The sequence below is a fragment of the Carassius auratus genome, chromosome 15 (assembly GCF_003368295.1).
Source record: "Carassius auratus strain Wakin chromosome 15, ASM336829v1, whole genome shotgun sequence".
NCBI classification, from domain to species: domain Eukaryota; kingdom Metazoa; phylum Chordata; class Actinopteri; order Cypriniformes; family Cyprinidae; genus Carassius; species Carassius auratus.
The window spans coordinates 12,121,165-12,141,500 of NC_039257.1; the positions used below are offsets into that span (position 1 = coordinate 12,121,165).

At 36.7% G+C, this 20,336-nt stretch overlaps 1 protein-coding gene and 2 long non-coding RNA genes across 6 annotated transcripts in view; all 3 read left to right on the forward strand.

Moving 5' to 3' along the window:
• The window catches only part of LOC113115109 (alpha-2-macroglobulin-like), a 41,897-nt gene that overhangs the window by 3,455 nt on the left and 18,106 nt on the right, over positions 1-20,336 (forward strand). Inside the window, exons 1-12 of one of the 3 annotated variants that reach the window (XM_026282399.1) lie at positions 834-1,434; positions 15,468-15,616; positions 15,798-15,978; positions 16,085-16,241; positions 16,851-16,903; positions 17,018-17,038; positions 17,393-17,558; positions 19,350-19,434; positions 19,504-19,621; positions 19,726-19,846; positions 19,932-20,041; positions 20,131-20,301. In XM_026282399.1, coding sequence (XP_026138184.1) covers positions 1,417-1,434; positions 15,468-15,616; positions 15,798-15,978; positions 16,085-16,241; positions 16,851-16,903; positions 17,018-17,038; positions 17,393-17,558; positions 19,350-19,434; positions 19,504-19,621; positions 19,726-19,846; positions 19,932-20,041; positions 20,131-20,301 — 1,350 coding nt within the window. In that variant the 5' untranslated portion in view covers positions 834-1,416. Of the gene's footprint in view, positions 1-833; positions 1,435-14,613; positions 15,060-15,467; positions 15,617-15,797; positions 15,979-16,084; positions 16,242-16,850; positions 16,904-17,017; positions 17,039-17,392; positions 17,559-19,349; positions 19,435-19,503; positions 19,622-19,725; positions 19,847-19,931; positions 20,042-20,130; positions 20,302-20,336 lie in introns of those variants that run through there. The other 2 variants (XM_026282401.1, XM_026282400.1) reach the window with 2 other exon arrangements.
• On the forward strand, positions 3,998-5,188 carry LOC113115124 (uncharacterized). Its single transcript, XR_003293834.1, has 3 exons — positions 3,998-4,304; positions 4,600-4,866; positions 4,966-5,188. It is a non-coding gene; the product is annotated as an uncharacterized LOC113115124 (long non-coding RNA).
• On the forward strand, positions 5,653-13,322 carry LOC113115120 (uncharacterized). Of its 2 annotated transcripts, none has more exons than XR_003293829.1 (4): positions 5,653-5,712; positions 7,740-7,947; positions 11,337-11,417; positions 13,078-13,322. It is a non-coding gene; the product is annotated as an uncharacterized LOC113115120 (long non-coding RNA). The 2 variants fall into 2 exon arrangements; XR_003293830.1 differs by having other exon boundaries at positions 7,740-7,936.

The following is a 20,336-nucleotide window of genomic DNA, read 5'->3' on the forward strand; positions in this document are numbered from 1 at the left end:
TGCCAAGCGACCCATGTAGACCCGTTTGGACCATATTCCTCTAGTTCATGCAGTAAAGACGTTACTAAAAAAGTTTTTGGACTTCCACCCACATGAATACACAAAAAAGGAGCTGGGTCTTGTTGCCCTCCGATGAAGAAGAGGAAGAGTTGCGTTTGTGTTTGTCGCCATGTCATCGAAACGCTGTTATTTTCATCTCAGAGTCCAATCACCTTTGTTTGGACTTCCCAGGGATGCTGTACTTAGAGATCAATGGTTTCAAACTCATTTCCCGAAAATTATAATCCACATGTAAAACTATGTGCAGCACATTTTGAAAGATGGAGCAGTTCCCTCTTTGTCTGGAGAAATCGTTGTTTATGGACCACAACCGGTAAGTGTATTTTATTATTTAAGTTTGTGCGTTTAACAGTTTCTGTAACTTATTACACAAAGGGCAACGCTGTTTAGCTTTGTTAACTAGATCGTAAGGCTGTGCAAAAAAAATCTAACGCAATTTTCATACACATCTCATCAGTAAAAACGCTCCAGTGATTATGAGTACATCTCCAGCACGTGCGTTCAGATCAGGATTGCCAGGTTTTCAAAACAAATCCTGCCCACTTGCTTCTCAAAACTAGCCCAATCGCGTTTCCAGTTGGGCAGCGTGCGCTAAGCTGGTGTCGAATCACAACACAGGAACCGTTGGCCCAATCAGAACTCATTACGTATTTCTGAAGGAGGGACTTTATAGAAAGAGGAAGTCATCAGCCCGTTTTTATGACAGTGAAAACAGCGGTATACAGATAGGAGAATTGTGTGAAAAATACTGTTTTTTTACATGCGAAACATGAACACGTTAAATTGCACAATGTAAACACAATCAAAGCATCAAAAAGCACAAAAAACGGGACCTTTAAAGATGAAGAGTTCACAATTTGAGTTTGTTGTGAATAGAGCATGAACATGAGTAGAGCAGGTCATGATATTCATCTGCAGTGTGCTGGTTAGAGTGGTTCTCGTTCTCGAGTCAAGAACCAGTTGTATCGGTTTTCGGATAACCAGTACACTGAACCGAGAACCGTTTCTTTTGGACGCATCCGATTTGAGAAACGAGGAGCTGATGATACTGCGTGAAGCAGACAGACACACAGAGCGTCTGAACCTAACTGGTTCTTTTGGTGATTGATTCTGAACTGATTCTTTGCTAATGCTATGAGCGCAGGTAAACTGAAGGTTTGAATGAACACAACATTAACATTAAGCCAACCATGTTAGAACACACACTCAAATCAAGAAAAACAACACTGGAGAGAGGCAAATCATGTGAATTCTCGCGAATCCTACCACTGCGCTTCTGATCTGTTTCTGGTGTGAGTTGGCACCGCATGGAGGACATAACAAAATCTCATCGGAGCCATAGTGCGCAGCTGACAAATGCATTGGAAATTAGGGGTAAGGGGACATTCACATATCGCGACTTTTGCTTGCTCAGTTTCGTTATTTCAAATGTCCGGCGCGCTCATAATAGAAGCCATGTGCATGTGGTGCGACATGCTGGTTTTTTCCAGGCGTGTCTGCACTGCATTGAGTTAAAAACATCTCAACTTTTCATAACGTCACAAGTGCACCACAAGTCATGTGACAAGAACCAACCAACCAGCTTCCTCACCATTTCCATTCATTTGAAACCTCAGCAGAAAGTTTTTTGAAGAATGGGGTGCAACATTTTCTTTTTAAATAAATCTTGTAGCAGAGTTACAGCAAGTGTCTTTCGGTGGTGGAAATCCATTGCTGAAATGTCCTTAAAAATGAATCTCAAAATTGAAAATCAAATGCCAACCCACTGAACGCATATTCGAATAATTGAATATTCTGAACCAACCCTGCTAATGATAAAATATTTTTATTAGTGGGAAAAAAATATTATTTAATTTAAGTGAAAGTCAGGTAAGTCGTGGCCTAGTGGTTAGTGGTTAGCCCTATAGGGTTGTGGGCTCGAGTCTTGGGCTGGCAATACATCGACTTAGGTGCCTTTGAGCAAGGCATTGAACCCCCAACTGTGCCCCGGGTGCCGCAGCATAAATGGCCACTGCTCTGGGTGTGTGTTCACTGCTGTGTGTGTGCACTTTGGATGGGTTAAATGCAGAGCACGAATTCTGAGTATGGGTCACCATACTTGGCTGAATGTCACTTTTTACTTTAGTTTGGTTTGCAGAGATCAAAACTTGATCTAGCTCAGGATTGTTTTGATTATCTTGTCCCTTTAAGGTATTTTAAGAGTAATTTTGTTGTGAAGGTTGTGCTTGAATAAAATAGTTTATCCCAAAATAAAGCATATCATCCCTTACCTTTATTTTGATTCATATCTATATGACTTACAAAAAGGAGATGTCATGCAGACTAATGTCATTCAGTGACTTTTTCATATGTCTAACTAAATGGTGAATGAGAGAGTTTATCTTTATTATCTCATTTAGTGCCAAATACATTTATTTGTATTAATTAACTGTATAATAATTAGGGGTGGTGAAAAAAATCGACTATCGATTAATCGCGAGTATGTTATGGACGAGTATGAATCGATTATTAAATTTTCAAAAATCGATTTTTTTTTTCCATTATTTTATTTTGTAAAAAAAAATTATACCGAGAGTTGAACGTCACGAACGCGCCCAGTTCCAGTTATCAAGCAGCCAGAACAGGTGTGTAAAATGGAAAAAACAGGAGCGATCTCCCCTGCACCAGATAGCAGACATGTAATACTTCATCTCTGACTCAAAAAAACGTAATGCTCCTTAACAAAATCTTCGAGAGCGCATTGAATCAGTGCGAAAAAAAGCGGAGCTTGTGTGAGAGTGAGCCATTTTATCTGACCAATATTGTCAACGTTAGCGAGTATTGGCATTAGATTATTATTATTATCATTATTATTTTTATTATTATCTAATGGCATCAATAAAGCTTCAATAAACCCGCAATGAAGTGTTGGGACTTCTATTCGTGGACACTGATTCTGAAGGGTAATATCTGTATTCAGAAGATGACGAGATATTGAAAGTGAAAGTACACCAAGCACAAACGGCGAATCCTTTGCCCAATGTAAATGGTCCTTTGCCAAATGTCAAGGTGTGAACAATGTTTGCAGGGGTCGGAGTGTTCATCGCGAAATTAGCAGGCGTTTTATTGTTGCGGGGACGAGGCGGGAGATTTTTTCCGCGCTAGACCTGTATATTTGTCTTCTGACCGCACCTCTCCGCAATCGCGGTGACAGTATTGTAGTGGAGACTTTGTCTAATGCCTCTGGGTCATACCTGTCAAGTATCCCGTTTTGGCCGGGAAAGTCACGTATTTTACCCTTCTTTCCCGCCGTCCTCCCGTATTAGTATTTTCCCGTAAATCTCCCGTATTTATTTTTTTTTATTTTAACCTGCGTTATTAATAAAATAATGATAATAAAAACATTCCCAATCTGAGCTCTGTCACTAGTCTCGCGATAACTGCCACCTGTAGTAGCCTGTCGCGAGCATAGACAGTAAAAGAAAGGTCGCGAGGGGTGTGTGAGGTCAGGTGACATGAGTTATAACGCGGGAAAAACAACAAAAGAAAAAACCGAGACGGATGATTGATGCTACGATAGAGAGTGAAGGCACACCTGCCAAAGTACCAAAACCCATGTGTAAATACCAGGATAAATGGGACAGCGAATTTACTTTTTTAAAGAATGCAAAGTCTGCAACAAATTTGTACAACAACTCACTAAAAGAGTAAAAGAAAATTTATGTGAAATAAAAAGAAAAACTGTAAAAGAAAAACAATATGAAATGAAAAGAATGTGTGGAATGAAAATAAAATGTAAATGTAACGACAAGCAATGTTAAATTAACAGAAAATATGAAAATAAGCCTTGTAAGGGATACTGGAGCTTTGTTGGGGTGGTGGGACTGCTTGCGGTGGGCGCCGGAAAATTTCCCTTATTTTCAAATTCAAAACTTGACAGGTATGCTCTGGGTATGTTAGACAAGGTCGAAGTATTCATAGGACAGTAGGAGGTACCCAGACAGCACATGTACGTCTGGCCGACGTCGGCCCAATATCGAAACGTCGGCCTCTATACCTAAAACATCTATAAAACATCGGCCTGGTGGAGGCCGATATAATTTGGTCAGTGCTCTGTTCTCCAGCTCATCAGTCGTCGGCCCTGAGTTGGTTCACGACCGCGGGCCGATGCCGCGCTTCTCTGTGTGCGCGTGCCCAGTATTCGTCTCTTTTAGCCACCCAGAGAGAGAGAAGAGGATAATCCCAGGGACATCTGTGGCTCTGAGGTAACGTTACGATTTCACTTCAGCTCAATTAGACAAAAAATACTACTTTGTTAATTCTGTGACACTGAAAAAGTACTAGTAATACAGTCTGTGGGCAGCTGAAGAGTCTGGCTCATTTTCAAATAATGTTACCGTTAACTTTTTGAGCCAACGGTCACGGTAGCGATTTTTTTTAACATTAATGTTAACGCCTTAATGCGTTTTCAGAAGTTTCTCGGAGGGAAAATGTAAAAGCGGGTTATTAAAGACTATAAGTCCTGACTGCTTTTTCACCGTGTTTTTCACTCTTTTACAGGCTTACAGAAATAATCCGGTGAAATAATATGGTGAGCTATTGTTGCTGTTGCTTCTGAACTACAAAATGATTTTTAAATTTATTATTGAATGAGACTGTACATTATAAATGTAATGCTTTAACTCTAGATGTTTGTGTAAATGCTGTGTGTGCGTTGAGTCCTGTGCGAGCGGGGAGCAGAGTTGCCATGGAAACGGGGCATCAACACAAAAACCGTTACTGGCAAGCAATAATCTCCGTCTCTCACTGCGTTTTACACTGTTTTAGGTAAGTTTAGTCGCTAAAATCACACAAATATTACATACAAATGTTCCTGACACGTTTCTTACTTGTTATTGACTTGTTTCAATTAAATTTATTTTATAGAAATGGTTTAGTGTCTTCGAAAAAGTCCGTTAGCATCTTAGCAGTTTTCAGGTAGGCTAACTATATAGATTGAGCTCTTGTTGATGACACTCTGGGCTTTTAATAAAATCTTCGTGTGTGTATGAGATATTTTGATGGCACTTTGAATGTTTTGCTGGTGATTTGTCCGTATGTTATTGGAAAAGGCTGATTTACTGAATCGATGACGTCACTTACAGTGAGAGTGTAATCGGCTGAAATCAAGTTCACATTAGTTTTGATATTTCATGATAAACAGATATTAATACAAATTGTTCTGTGATTTCAGGAGGACAGAAAGAAACTCTACAGAACAGAAGTGAAGCTCCAAGATTTCAACATTTCTGAAGGGAGATTCTGACTTAGAAATACAGGTGACCTGAAGAAGCTCATGAAAAACATGAATATGCCTTTTTCAGAATACATTTCACCAATTTTAAGAAGTCCCTGACATCATAACGTAAGTCACACTCAACCTAAAACTAAAAATATAGATTGTGTTATTTTAAGATTATATTTTTAGTAGTAGAATATGTATATTACATGTTATTATAATTGTTATATATTATTCTGTCTTTTATCTCCATTTCACCTCTACTCTAGCTTGTTTCCTTCTAATGAACCTGGAACTGCAGAGTAAATATTGTTGACTCTGTGTCAGATTGCTTGTTTTGTTCCTGGATTCTTCAGTGATGATGAGCAGAGTCTGAGTGAACCTGCTGTCAGACAGTAAGTACCGTGGGGTTTCAGTCAGGGCTTTCAGTAAACAACTGTAAGATACCTGTACACATCTTACACATCTCTGTTACAGCTAACGCAGCCGTATGTGTAAAGGTGCGGTCACACTAGCCTTTGAACGTGCAAAATTATTTCGGACGCCGCTGCGAATATGGGCGGGAGCAAGATATAACGGTTTCCTCTTATCACAACATGGGTTAATCTGTGCTTTTACTGTGTCTTTGGCGATGGCGTCGAAAGCGTCTTATTATATTGCACTCTGTCTCTCTCTCTCTCTCTCTATAAATATACACACTAAACAATAAAAAAAAAATATAGAACGTGTCCTCATTCAAATGTGCCATCTGTTCCTGTTTCCATTGACACTGCGAACCATGCAGCTTCTTTTTTAATTATCTTTTAAATATGTATTATATAAAATAGGATGCTGCCTACGGCTAAAATTAGCACTTCATTTTTGTAATTTCTGTACAGAGAGGTCACGCAGTGACGTATCATTCATCTACTGGTCCCACGACTTCACGTGATGCGAATTCGCAGGTCAAAGTTCACCAAACTTGAACTTTCGAATGCAGCGAAATGCGAAAATTTTCGCATGAGCCTGGGTTTCCGGTCTGACGCATTCGCATGCGTATGAATGGAAGTCAGTGGAATGAAAAGTGCAGTGTGACCGCCCCTTAATGCACATATTATGCCCCACACAGGCTCTCAACAACAATGACGGGGCTGATCAACAACTTCAGCAGTAGGCTAGATTAGTGTGGGTTAAAGGGATAGTTCACCCCAAAATGAAAATTTGCTGTTAATTTACTTTCCCTCAGGTCTTCCAAGGTGTGGGTGACTTTTTGGTAACAATTTATAATAAAGTTAATATGTAAGTCACTTTTAAGTGAGTAGTTAATGATGAACTAATCTAAAGCGCCTAATAAGTGATATACTAATAATTTGTGTACTTTTTGTAAATTCATTTTAAAAGTAATTTACAAGTAATTAGATTATGATTAACTAATCATTTACAAAACATGACTGTGTTCATAGAAATAAATGATGTTAATATTTTTATCTATGTTCTGTAGATTAAGTTATAAATAATTTACAAGTGACATGAATATACATTCACTAATGATTAAGTAATATGATATGATTTACACATCTTTCATAAGCAATCTTAAAAAAAATAAAATCACGAAAAAAATCAAACAGATCCTTAATTTTTAATAGTTACTAGTTAATATATTATGAATCACTTATAAATCATTGAAATGTCAACATTGTACTATTATCTCAATAAACAGTATAAATCATTTACAAAGCTTTCTGTACCCCCCAATCTAAGGTGTAAACTACTCATCAGTTGTAAATGTTTTACAAACTTTGTGGTTTTCAGTTGTGTGTGCGTATGTATATGTGCATATATATATATATATATATATATATATATATATATATATATATACACATACACATACACATACACACACACATATATATATATATATATATATATATATATATATATATATATATATATATATATATATACACACACACCAACACACACACACACACAAAATCAACCAACCTGTAACCGGAAAGTTTACATTTACAACTGATGAGTAGTTTACACTTTAGATTGTGGGTGCAGAAAGCTTTGTAAGTTATTTATAACTTAATCTACAGAACATAGATAAAAATATTAACATCACTTATTAATCATCTATGAACACATAGTCATGATTTGTAAATGATTAGTTTACCATTAGCTAATTACTTTTATTACATGGCTCTGTGGGTACTTGATTCTGATTGGTCAGTTGCGACATTCCGATGCATGTTATCCCTGGATAACAACCTGTAAAATGTAATAACACAGGCTCATCCGGGTAACAGCAGTTGGTGCTGTACTCTTGCTTGAACTATTTTTTTCTTGGTGGAAGCTGTGCATTTGTTTAGCTAATAAAATATAAAAGCTTTATTCAAAATTGTGTACAATTGTTTAATTATGTCATCCTGGTTAGGGTTGGCCTGATTGACGATGCCATCGTCCATCGCCGATGGCTGATAGACATCACGATGCTGCGCCGGAAACAGCGTCATCAGCTCCAGTATCTCGGCCGTGCATCCGTTGTCATGCAACAGAGAAGTCACGTTCTATAGACAGTTTCTGACAGTTGTGAACGTGCTGACAGCTGGTTGCCCAGGCTATGGATTAAAGGTAATACTGTTGTAAGTAGTGTTCATTTTCTCTAGGGGTGTCCATGGTTAACCGGTTAACCGATTAACTGTTAAAAATTGCGTAACCGAGTGAAACATTTTGCTCGGTTAAGTGACGTCAATGGCGTGCATTGAATTTAGTTGTAATACATTTTTGCACCACCAGAGACCGCCAGAGCGCTCCCAGACATTTGTAATTTCCACAAGAAGTAGTCATGTTTCTAATATGAAGCGGGCAAAAAAAAATTACAGCGTTGGAGCACTTTAAAATTGAGAGCGACGGGGCAAAATGCAAGTATTGCAATACAGTGCTTAGATATACTTCAAGTACAACCTCGTTGTTGTAATCTCAACAGCCAACACCCGGGCATCATTAGGCCGGTCAGGACTCACTGGATGCGTGGCGATGAGCGAAAGCATCTCAGCTGCGTGGCGTGTCTGTTTTTAATTCGGCTCCCATGTTAACAGGTTAGAACTTGCCGACTGCCTGCGTGAGTCGCGTGGCTCATGCGCGGCTTGACGCATGCATGCTAGAAATAGAACCGACGCCTTGTTGGAAGCGTTTCCAGGCAAAATATAATGGGAAAATATGTTTATATGTCATTTTGTACACAAATACATATTAATTCATGACATTTTGATATTTGAAAGTCTATAGGTTGACATGAATTCAGATATAAATGTAATTAACAAAAATAATCATCGATTTTCAAATATTGTACCTGTCAAACATATCATAGTCATAGCCTTAGCGAGGCGGCCGCGGAGCCTGCTTGTTACCTTCGCCTAAACACGGAAAGTTACATAACCATTACTAGAGCCTGTTCCTTTATAACATAGCCAAAGGTCGGTGTATATTTGCTTTATACATTTTAGGCTTATTCTCAAATACAGATTGTGTTAGTGGGCGGGATTATTAGGTAGTTTTAATAGGACAATTTGACCGGAGAGATTAAATTTGTCGGACATTTCTTTTTTTTCTTTTTTTGGCCAATGTCTGGAAATTACCGGACAACGGAAACCCTGGCGCACACTATGGTTAACCGATTATTAACCGCTAAGGGCCTCGGTTAACGGTTAATGAAAAACTTGAAAACGTGCAGCCCTAATTTTCTCCTAAATATCGATCATTTCGCTTCATTAGACCTCAATGTATCACCAGTAGCCACCGGTATTGATTTGGTCTTTTTTTTTTCTGGACATCCACACAGCACCACAGTATTATAAACTAGAGATCAACCGATAGTGGATTTTTCCAATACTGATAGCTAGTTTGGACCACACTGGCCGATACCGATTTATAAACCAATAGTTTTTAAAATTAATACTGAACAAAATGGATACTGAACGAGAGCAGCGCTCTGCGGTCGCGCTGTGGGTTCCCGGGTTTGTGTCCATTCTCGGACCGTATTTCAACTGTAGAAAAGTTTGTTCCGAGCCGAAACTGACTTCTTTCATATTTGTCGACCAATATACAGAAAACTACATCAGTATATCATCATAAACACAAACGTTTTTGTCTTACATGAATGTAAACAGATGAGAAAGAAAACACGTGTACAGTATTTTTGTTTAAAGAGACAACAGCCTAATAAACGCGCTGTCTGTCATTAATGTTAATCAAAGAACAAAAGAAAATCATTCACTGATCACGACTGAATATATTTAATAACTTTAATTGATTAATCTTTATTTTATTTATAAAAAGAAAACTATGCAGTGTTTTTAAACTTTTAATTACAGTTTCTGTACCTGAAATTTTGTTTAGTTGTATTTAGGATATTGCTAATTGATTTGTTTGTTCATATCTTACTACTGACTGGTTACTTGTCTTTAACACTTTAATATTTTTATTAATTAATTGTTTTTGCTATGGTATTTTTTTTTTTTTAAGCACAGGCAAAATTCCTCTTGCAGTGTTTTGTAAGCTGCTGATTTTTGCTCGTGGTTATTCAGCTGTAACAGAATGCTTTGTAAAAAGACAGAAACATGTTTGACATCTAAATGTTTGACTTAATTTTTTTATATTGGATTTTTTATCTTATTGGAATCGAAACTAGGAATCGATAAGCAGAATCGGAATTGGAATCGATAAAATTCAAACGATACCCAACCCTACACACCGGACACGTCACATTTTATTTGCTGCTATTTTAGAACAGTGCATGGTTATCTAATCATGCGCAGCGTCTTTGAGAAGTCACAGTTATCACACACACCGGATGCGTCACATTCAATTCAAGCAGCGGTCTAAAACTGTTTATTTAATCACCAAACAGACATAAGTTTGCTTCAGGAATGAACTATGTGGCATATGTGTTTAAAGTTCAGTGTTAAAAAAAAAAAAGAGCAAACGGAAAGAAAACGCGCAATCTGTATTACAGCTTTCTATATGAAGCATACAGACTGTATTAGAGCCACAGAAAGACCAACGTTTTGCTGTAAAATGCACAATACATAATTTATAGCCTAGGGTGAAGTCATTATGTAAAATTACAATGATTTGAGATTAATATAATGTTATTTAGTAGAAAACTATGTGAACGGCTGCATTTAAACTCGCGTTTGAAGTTTCCCACTCTGTGCAGCGCACAGTGTCACATGGCAAAACAAACGCAACACGGAAAAATATCTCCATGGATTTTGCAGATAAACGATAGTTCTACAAATCAACTATCGGTGCCGATTAACCAGCAAAACCAATGAATCGGTCGACCTCTGTTATAACAATGTGCATGATACAATACTCATCAAATAATAAAGAACTCATTTCCTGTCCCTTGACTCAGATTAAAAAGTAATCACGGCCAACAAAATAACTTGTGCTTGGTGTTAACTGTTAGCCATTCATAGCACTCGTAGTTGCAATCTTTGAAATGGTGCATAAAAATGTTGCTGGCCTTCAGTTTAGGTGTAGGTCTTCCTTTCTCAGTTGTAGATCTTCATTTCTCAGTTATTCTATTTTGTCTGCAAAAGAGCACCTTAAAAAAGCATTTTAGTAGATTGGCAACCAGGTCTGTAGGCTGTATTTTCTTTTCATTGAATTTCACTTTCGTACTATGGAAATCCCTGACTAAAAGGGCAGTCTAACGCTGGGGGTAGCACTGGGCACGTCTCTAGACCCAGAGGGCGTGCTGTCATTGAATGTCAAAATTTGATTGGCTGATGATTCTGTCACTAATGCTCGTAACAAATCAGATGTGACTTCTTTCATCAAAAGGGTAGCACAATCTGTAGTGCTGGCCATAGACTTTTTGTAATGTAGGATATTCTAGGTCAACCTCAACTAAACTAATCACAAGCAATTTGTGAACATTACACAAATGTAAATGTTAAACAGTTAAATGTTAAATACTAAATAGTCTTTAAAAGCTTTTTTCACACAATTTTGTTTTTTATAGGGCCAGCAGAGCCCTGCTCACCCTGACGGCCCACCGCTGCTGTCAGACAACATCTCCAAGATGCTATAAACTGCAGGACCAGTAAGTACAATCTTGAACATACACAACTGTTTCATAAGTTTGGGAAGGTATGGTTTTTTTGTGTTTTTGAAAGTATTTTATGGCAACCACAGTTTAATTTATGAAATTAATACAATTCCCTACAATTTAAAATAATAGTTTTCTATTTGAATATATTTAGAGAAGTCATTTATTCCTGTGATGGTAAAGCTGTATTTTGAGCATCATTACTCCAGTCTTCAGTGTCACGTGATCTTCAGAAATCATTCTTATATTCTGATTTGCTTCTGAAGAAACATTTCTGACTATTATCAGTGTTGAAAACCGCTGTGTTCCTTCATTTTTTCAGGATTCTTTGATGAATAAAGTTTTAAAACAGTACAGTGTTTGAAACAGAAATGTCTGTTTTAACTTTTGATAATTGAGAAGACAGTGATAATAATTGAAAATGTTTATTGAGCAGCAAATCAGAATGATTTCTGCAGGATCATGTGAGACTGAAGACGAGTAATAAAAATTAGCTTAGATCACAGAAATAAATTACATTTCACAATATATTCACGTAGAAAACTGTTGTTAAATTGTAATATTTCACAATATTACAGTTTTTTTACTTGCTTTTGATCAAATAAAGGCAGCCTTGTTGAGCAGAAGAGACTTTTCTCAAAGACGTAAAAAGAAAATCGTACTGACCCCAAACTTTTAACGGTAGTATAAATTACAAATATAATGTTCCACCGACTGAAATGTATATTCCATTCTAAAGAGATGCCTGTTCCACAAATATTACATTTACAGGGATCACGTGAAACACTTCATCAATAAACTGATTTTTGAGAGCATTAGTGGCAGTGTGTCGATTTTTGTTTATTGATTGGTGAATTGGAAGTGGATGTGCGTTTATTAAACCTACTTGTGATTAAATCAGATATATATATATATATATATATATAGCAAAAAAATTGAAGCTCAAATTGAGGCAGCAGCATCTATGGTGCATGGCCTGTAGTGAGGTCACTAAATTCTAATCAATCAATCAATCACCTTTATTTATATAGTGCTTTAAACAAAATACATTGCGTCAAAGCACTGAACAACATTCATTTGGAAAACAGTGTCTCAATAATGCAAAATGATAGTTAAAGGCAGTTCATCATTGAATTCAGTTATGTCATCTCTGTTCAGTTTAAATAGTGTCTGTTTTTATTTGCAATCAAGTCAATGATATCGCTGTAGATGAAGTGACCCCAACTAAGCAAGTCAGAGGCGACAGCGGCAAGGAACCGAAACTCCATCGGTGACAGAATGGAGAAAAAAACCTTGGGAGAAACCAGGCTCAGTTGGGGGGCCAGTTCTCCTCTGACCAGACGAAAACCAGTAGTTCAATTCCAGGCTGCAGCAAAGTCAAATACCAAGAATTTATCAAAGTCCACTAAAGGAAGTAAAACCTATTGGTATTTTACTTTGAAAATAGCCTTCCAAATAATATTTGGGGCTCGGACACACTTTTTTGTTGTTGTTTAAATTAAATTAAAATACATAGTTTAGTATTCACACAACACATCTAATAACCATGCACTCCAGTTATATGTGATTAAATAAATAATATTTTGTCTGAAATAATATGAACAGCAGCAGCTATTCTAAACTTTCTCCTTTTTATTTCCTGTCTCTATCTCAGGATCGCCATCCCAAGGTTTCTAGAGATTACAGCAGCTCCAGACTGAATCCAAACTCACTTTTGAAGACTTCAGATGACAACAACGCTCACAAAGACTACAGACGACAACTGTACATGAACACACAAAACATTGGACACACAAAACAAATATTATCCTTATTTTGCCTATAAGGGTAAATTAGATGATTTTCAAACTGCTTTATTGTAACGTCTCTTATATCTGTAAATGAACAATATTTACTCTCCGAGTTATGTGGACCTACATGTCCCCTTTTATTTGTAAGCATCACTTTAAAAATGTTGAAAGATAATGTTAATGTTAACTGAATACAAAACTAGAGACTTGTTTAGTAAGATTTTATCAGAAAATATTTTTGAACTTTTATCATGCAACATTTTAATTGCTTAATTAGTATTGTTTGCCTGGTTTTATTTTGTGTTTATGTAACTCTTTTTAAAAAGTTCTTGGCATAAAGTTCGCATGCGATGCTGACAGCACTGAACACACACTTTTTATTATGAACTAGATGGTCTTCCCAGTGAGTCTCAGTCATCTCTGGCTTTTTAAACTGGAACCTTGAAACATGCATTTCCTGTAAACCTACTTTGAAATAAGTATTGTCAAAAGGTGCTATACTCATACATTTAACCATGCAAGGACTGTAGTAATGGTTATTTTTGTTTTTACTATGGGTTTACTGCAAAAGCTGTAGTAAAATCATGGTGATTGTAGTAAAACTATGGCTGATTTTGTTTTTCTATGGTTTTACTGCAATAGCTGTAGTAAAATCATGGTTGATGTTCAAAAGACTACAAATAATCCCGAATTATCCACTTTTGATCAAAGCATCTGGTAAATGTTATTGTATTTGTACATGTAATATGAAATAAATGAAAATATTAATAAAGTTGCGTCTGTTCTTGAGAGTGGTGTGTATTGTTTTATTATAAACCAGCGGCGGTAGCCGCGGGTGGTCCGTAACGATGAGCAAAACGCCGGTGAACCGCGTCCACGCAGAGCGGCCGGGATGTATCGTCTCAGCATCGGCCGGAGATCATTTCCGATCAGAGGCCGACGTCGCCGAGACATCTTGCCTATTAGCAAACGCTCCCTGAGCGATATCGTCCCGATGGAATTGTGTAGGTCGGCTCGACATCGGCACAACGTATGTGTGCTGTCTGGGTAAGGTGGAGAGTAGTCCGAGCCGTGCACACTCGGCGTGTGCGCGAGGCAGATCTGTCCGCGCTGCTCATAGCAGAAGCAGAGGCGATGTGACACGGGGCATAGATTTTGAACTAAAAAGGTCTTGTCTACTTGTGTTTGTGTGTCATATGAATAATATATATGTGCCCCATACATGGAATCAGAGTGCCTGCTGCATGTAGTAAACTGAAAATCCCAACCACTACATGCATTCGGTTTGTTTCTACCATTTATTAGTAATGATTTACACAGTTTGTTTACTACTTAGCCTACTGTTGTGAAATGGAAAATCAATAATCGTTAATCGAGAATCGTTAATAATCGAAAATCGACTGTAATCGAATCGGGACTTCAATAATCGTAATCGAATCGAATAGGGAAATCATACAGATTAACCACCCCTAATAATAATTGTAATTACATAATATTATTTTCAAAAGCTAATTACCTTCATTTCTTTGTTGCAGTATGTATAACTCAATATTTTAACTAATTGCAAAAGCTAAATAATCAAATTCTACTGATTAATCAGTGAAATAATCAACGATTAGTCTATTAATCATAATCATTAGATTAATCGATTATCAACATAATATTTTGTTGCAGCCCTAATCTTGAGTATTATCAGATTTAAAAAATAAATAAAAATAACGAGCTTCTGAGGTTTCAGAAGCTATATAAGAAGAGGTCAAAGGATTTGCAGATATGAAGAAACATTTACTCTGAGTGGGTGTAGGGGATTCTTGACCCTTGATTTCAGTATTGTTTGTTGACTCTGGTAAGTGCCCTAGGAGTATTTTGTGTGTGTGTGTGTGTGTGTGTGTGTGTGCGTGTGTGTGTAGTTTGTTCAGATGATGATGATGTGTATATGTTTCCATTGAAAAACAATCTAAAATAAAATATAGAAATAAATATACATTTTCTTATATAACGGCAGCATAAATTCATTGTATAACTTGAAATTGTTTCACTGTTAAATGTTTCTAAATATCTATATTTATAACATAATGTGTCATTTATATTTAGCTGCATAAATAATCATTTTAATATTTACTGTAGCACAGATGTATTTTTCAGGTTTTAGTAGTGCTTATATTGCACAGGTTTTCAAACGTTATTGCCTACATGCATGGTTGAATCATTAATCAAATGATCAATATAAATATTTTTGATGGTCCACTTTTAGCATGCGACTCCTTTTATAAGAGACGGCTCAGTTTATGTCAAGACCTGGATATCACTCGTCATCATGGATCTGAACATTAGCCCCTGTTGGAAACAGCTCCTTCTGTCCTCTCTCCTCCTTGTCTGTGTCAATGGACAAATGTCAGGGCCGTAAGTAGTGCTTCTATAAAAAAAATAAAAAAAAAATCATCTTGACGCTTTTTCTCATTTAAAAAATGGGAAACTAAATCAACACATTAACTTTGATGTTTTGCAATAAAATCCATATAAGAATAAAAAAAAAAGAAAACGTACTACTCAAAATGATTGAATGCTTATGATATCTTTACAGATCTTTCATGGTGACGTTTCCTGCAGTGATCGAGTCAGGATCTGAGGCCAGACTGTGTGCAAGTCTTCTCAAGCCCAATGAAAGCCTTGTCATGAACATTTATCTGGTTGATGGTGATCAGAGCATTTTACTGCTGCAGGAGAAAGCTGAGGAAGAGTTTCACCGCTGCTTTAACTTCAAGGTCTGCCATCAGCACATTACAATAAATAAATATTTGTTTCATCATGTAGTTTTTTGAGATGGTCTGTTTGCAGAGGTTGTGAATACATGATAATATTTCTCATCAGGCTCCTTTGATAGAAGCAGAATCTGTTCAGAAAATGAAGGTAGAACTTCAAGGAGAGTCTTTAAAGATGTCTGAAGAGAGAAAAGTCATGTTCAGACCTTACCATCCTCTGACCTTTATCCAGACTGATAAACCCATCTATATTCCAGGACAGACAGGTGAGCTGTGAATTGTTCAAAGTTTTAAAAGAGGTGAATGCTGATGTTGACAAAGTGTCAAATGTGTACAGTGTAAAACGTGCCCAATCACGTGCCTCTTTATTTACGAGCTTCGGGCAGTCACAGATACACCGTGCATTGTATAAACATTTCAGCATAAACAGTCATTTCAGCTTTTGAATGAAAAATGTTAAATGTTGATGGAAAACACGCAGGAAGAATGTGCTTTATTCTTATCTTTTTAGTCACCATAAACGTCCATCCAGGAAAAACCTGATAGTACAGTCTGCAATAAAACGAGGATGTGCAGAACGGGAGCCGTTGTGTAAACAGGTCGTCATGCTAGTGTATTCTTGCAGTCAATGACACTGACTCCACAAATATGCAAATAGAACATTAAACTCAGGACTTGCACAGTGTGAAACGTAAGATAATGAATATAATCTTGAGTGAATCTTGAGCATCGAAACATTTTAAACAAGATAAACCAAGACTCTATTCAGGAAAAACTGGCTGGTGCAATCAGGATTAGCAGGCCATTAGATCTGAAATATTGGTTATCACAATAAAAACATTATAATTATGTTTAACACATTTTTGTTTTCACAGTGAATTTTAGAGTTGTTACCATGGATAAAAACTTTTCACCGCTTGATCAGCAGGTTGTGATTTATTTATCTCTTCTTTATTTTTAAATATGTTCAACACACAAACATGTTGGCTTTTAGTCATATAAGTTTTACCAATTATTTAATTACACTTTGCTTTTCTTACAGTATAGTACAGTGATACTTGAGGTAAGAACACAAAACCTCATTCTGTATTCATGACAAGCACAACACTGAATTCTATTTTTGCAGTTATTGTGTTTTCCGTAATTATCAATGTTGCCAGGTATTTTAACACTGTTGTGGGTTGCTTTTCTTTTTTGCGGGTTTAAGTGACACCAATACCTGACATTAAATTAAATTTTTTTGGGCTGGGTTCCTCTGGCATGTGAATTTAACCCCGCAAAAAATAATAATAATAATAATAATTTTAGTTTTATTGTGAAAACCTGCCAACCCTGGTAATTATTAATTTCTTATTTTTGGGGCAGAATATGTGTAGTTGGCTGTTATTAACTTCACTTTGTGTTTGGTATTAAATAGGACAGTAAAGGTAACAGAATTGGTCAATGGACAAATGTTTCTTCAACAAGGTGGATTTTGCAGCGTTCTTATGAATTAAACCTGGAAGGCTGTCAAGGCATATACAAACTGAAGGCTTACATTGGTGACAGGATGATATCACATGATTTTGAGGTGAAAAAATATGGTAAGTCATAACAAATTATTTGCATTATTGGCATGGGACAAGTTTCAGAAAAAAAAATCATAATGCAATTAAAGGCGCAATATGTAATTTTTATGCCTTAAAAATAGCAGAAATCACTATATCTATGTTATATATATTTTTTAGTTGTGTACTTGCATCATCCCGACATTTTCCACGAACTTTCATATCCGGAGAAAATTATAGTTTAATAAGAAGACACGGCACGTTTCTTTATTTCCGTTTTGTCGCCCGTCTATGGCGTCATATAAACTTTGACCCCTCTAGTTTATCTAATTTCCTGCGGAACCGCCAAATACAAAGGTGAACAGAAACAAAGACGAGACGAAGAAGAAAAAATAGTAGCCTTGATTGAGACTATTATATTTTTTATTTATATTCGTATTTAAACCTCAATCAATAACTTAGTTATGGATCATGATTATGCTTTGCCTGCACGTTCTGTGAAGCGCAAACGCACGGGTGAAATAAATGACCTGAGATGGATTTGGGACAAGAGAAGCAACAAGACACGGGTAAATATTGGAGTTGCATTTCCAAGATAGAGAGAGCTTCGTGACAAGCTAAAACTACAGAGAGATGCCGAACTCACTTGCATTCTGATAAACAGGTATGCATCCATTCAGCTAACTGTATCTATCCGTATATTTTGTGAAACGATGATGTCTTGTGTAAAACGCAGACGGACTAGCTCTCATGTAAATCTACATTTGTTGTATATCAAGCTGAATAAAGTAGCTTCAAATGCAGTTCTCTAACTTGTTTGATATCATAGTATAACGTAATTATAATTATTAACGAAAGGCGGCCGTGTTTTTTAACATATATTATTACTAGCTAGATGGAATATTGATTTGATAGGGGTCTCATAATTCATATAGACGGTTTCATCGGGCGCACGCGCCTGGACCTAAGTTAACCTCTGGCCTGTGTTGTGTATATCGGTCTGGCTGCGGTGCCTTCTACAAACGCAGTTAAAGGCAAGGTGATGAGTAGACTGAAGTTGGGCTCAGGTGGTTGTGCTGTGGGATGTGTTTCCCATACATTTATTTATTTTTGGAGACTCACCACAATTTTAAAACTGATTTTTTTTCGAAAAGGCTTCATTGAGTAACGTTAAGTACTGCACGTTTAATAATAATAATTCCTTACATTTATATGTTTAAATATCAAAGCGAGGCACAGGTGTTTTTATATCGCTGTATTTCTGAAGGAAGACTTGCATGTTATATGCCTGATAGCAGCGTGTGAGCGTACCAACTCTGCTTCGTTTACAGCTGTTACTGGGGAAACCTCTATTTCTCACGCTTTATGTCTATGCTTTAAAACATCTCCAGCTGGCAAATAATGAATTGCATTTTCATTAAGTCCGCCTGATCCACGCAGCAAACATTTTGTTTGTTATCAAAAAATATCTACTCTAGAGGGACTTGGCTGTTGTTATTGATTCTATTTGGAAGTCTACCGGAAGTTAAGTTAGGTCCAAAAAAACACTCATGCGCAGTAACGTTTGTTTATGTTGTTGCCGTTGAAACCGTCTATATCTCTCCTTTCGAAAAGACGTGATTGTCAAAATACTAAGTTAGAATGAGTGAAGAATGATAGGGAGCGACAGAGCGCGTGTTCCAATGAACAACAACTCCCATGAGCCTTACGCTCTTTCCCGACGTCATCAAAGTACGTCTTATGTTATTATTTTGATTGAGTGACCCCTGGTGGACAAAAATTCCATACTGCGCGTTTAATAATAACTATAACTTTCATCCTCTGTAGTTTTGCCTAAGTTTGAAGTTACTGTGACGGCACCGAAGACAGTGAGTATAGATGATGAGTCAATGGCAGTGGAAGTTTGTGGAAAGTAAGTAGCATCTTAACTTAAACATATTAAAAGCATAAAGTCCATCTTTGACTTGTACATGTTTTACAGATACACATACGGGCAGCCTTTATCTGGTAAATCATGGGTGAAAGTGTGTCGTGATATTCCACGCTACTCTTACTGGGGTGATAAACACAGTCCAATATGTGTGAATATAACCACTGAGGTTTGTCAGTGCAGTACAAAAAGTGTCATGTGGCATTTATTTCCTAAATCCAGATTATTAAATTACTCTAATGTATTGTGTTTATGTTCATTCATTTCCATTAGATGAAAAGGACAGGCTGTGCCATCCATACCTTAGATCTATCTGCCTTTTTAAACTCCACATATGAGGATGAACTAGAAAATTCTCTTCATGTTGAAGCAACTGTCACAGAAGAAGGGACAGGTGAACTATTAATTACTGAAATGAATTTTAAAATCTGATTTCATTCAAATGCAAGTTTCACACTCCATATATTTGTATTTCACAGAGATTACCATGACAAAATCAGAAACTATTTTTCTCACTTATGAAATCGGCAAATGCACACTTACTGACCTGCCCAAAACATATGAACATGGATCAGTTATAGAAGGAAAGGTAAGTCTAAAATCATGTTGTCTCAGTTTAACAGCATTGATTGATACGTACAGAATCATTCATTCCTTCAAAATTTTATTTTTAAACAGATCAAACTCTCAAATTTCAAAGGTGCACCAATACAAAACAAAGTGGTTTATCTTTTGGAGGGCCAAACCTGGTCCTCAAAACTGCTCCTAAATCTCACTACAGACAGTGATGGACTGGTCAGCTTCTCTCTTAATACATCTAGTCTTCCTAAAGAAGACATTGATCTGATGGTATGGCTCATCCAACAAGTGTTTGATCAGTTAAT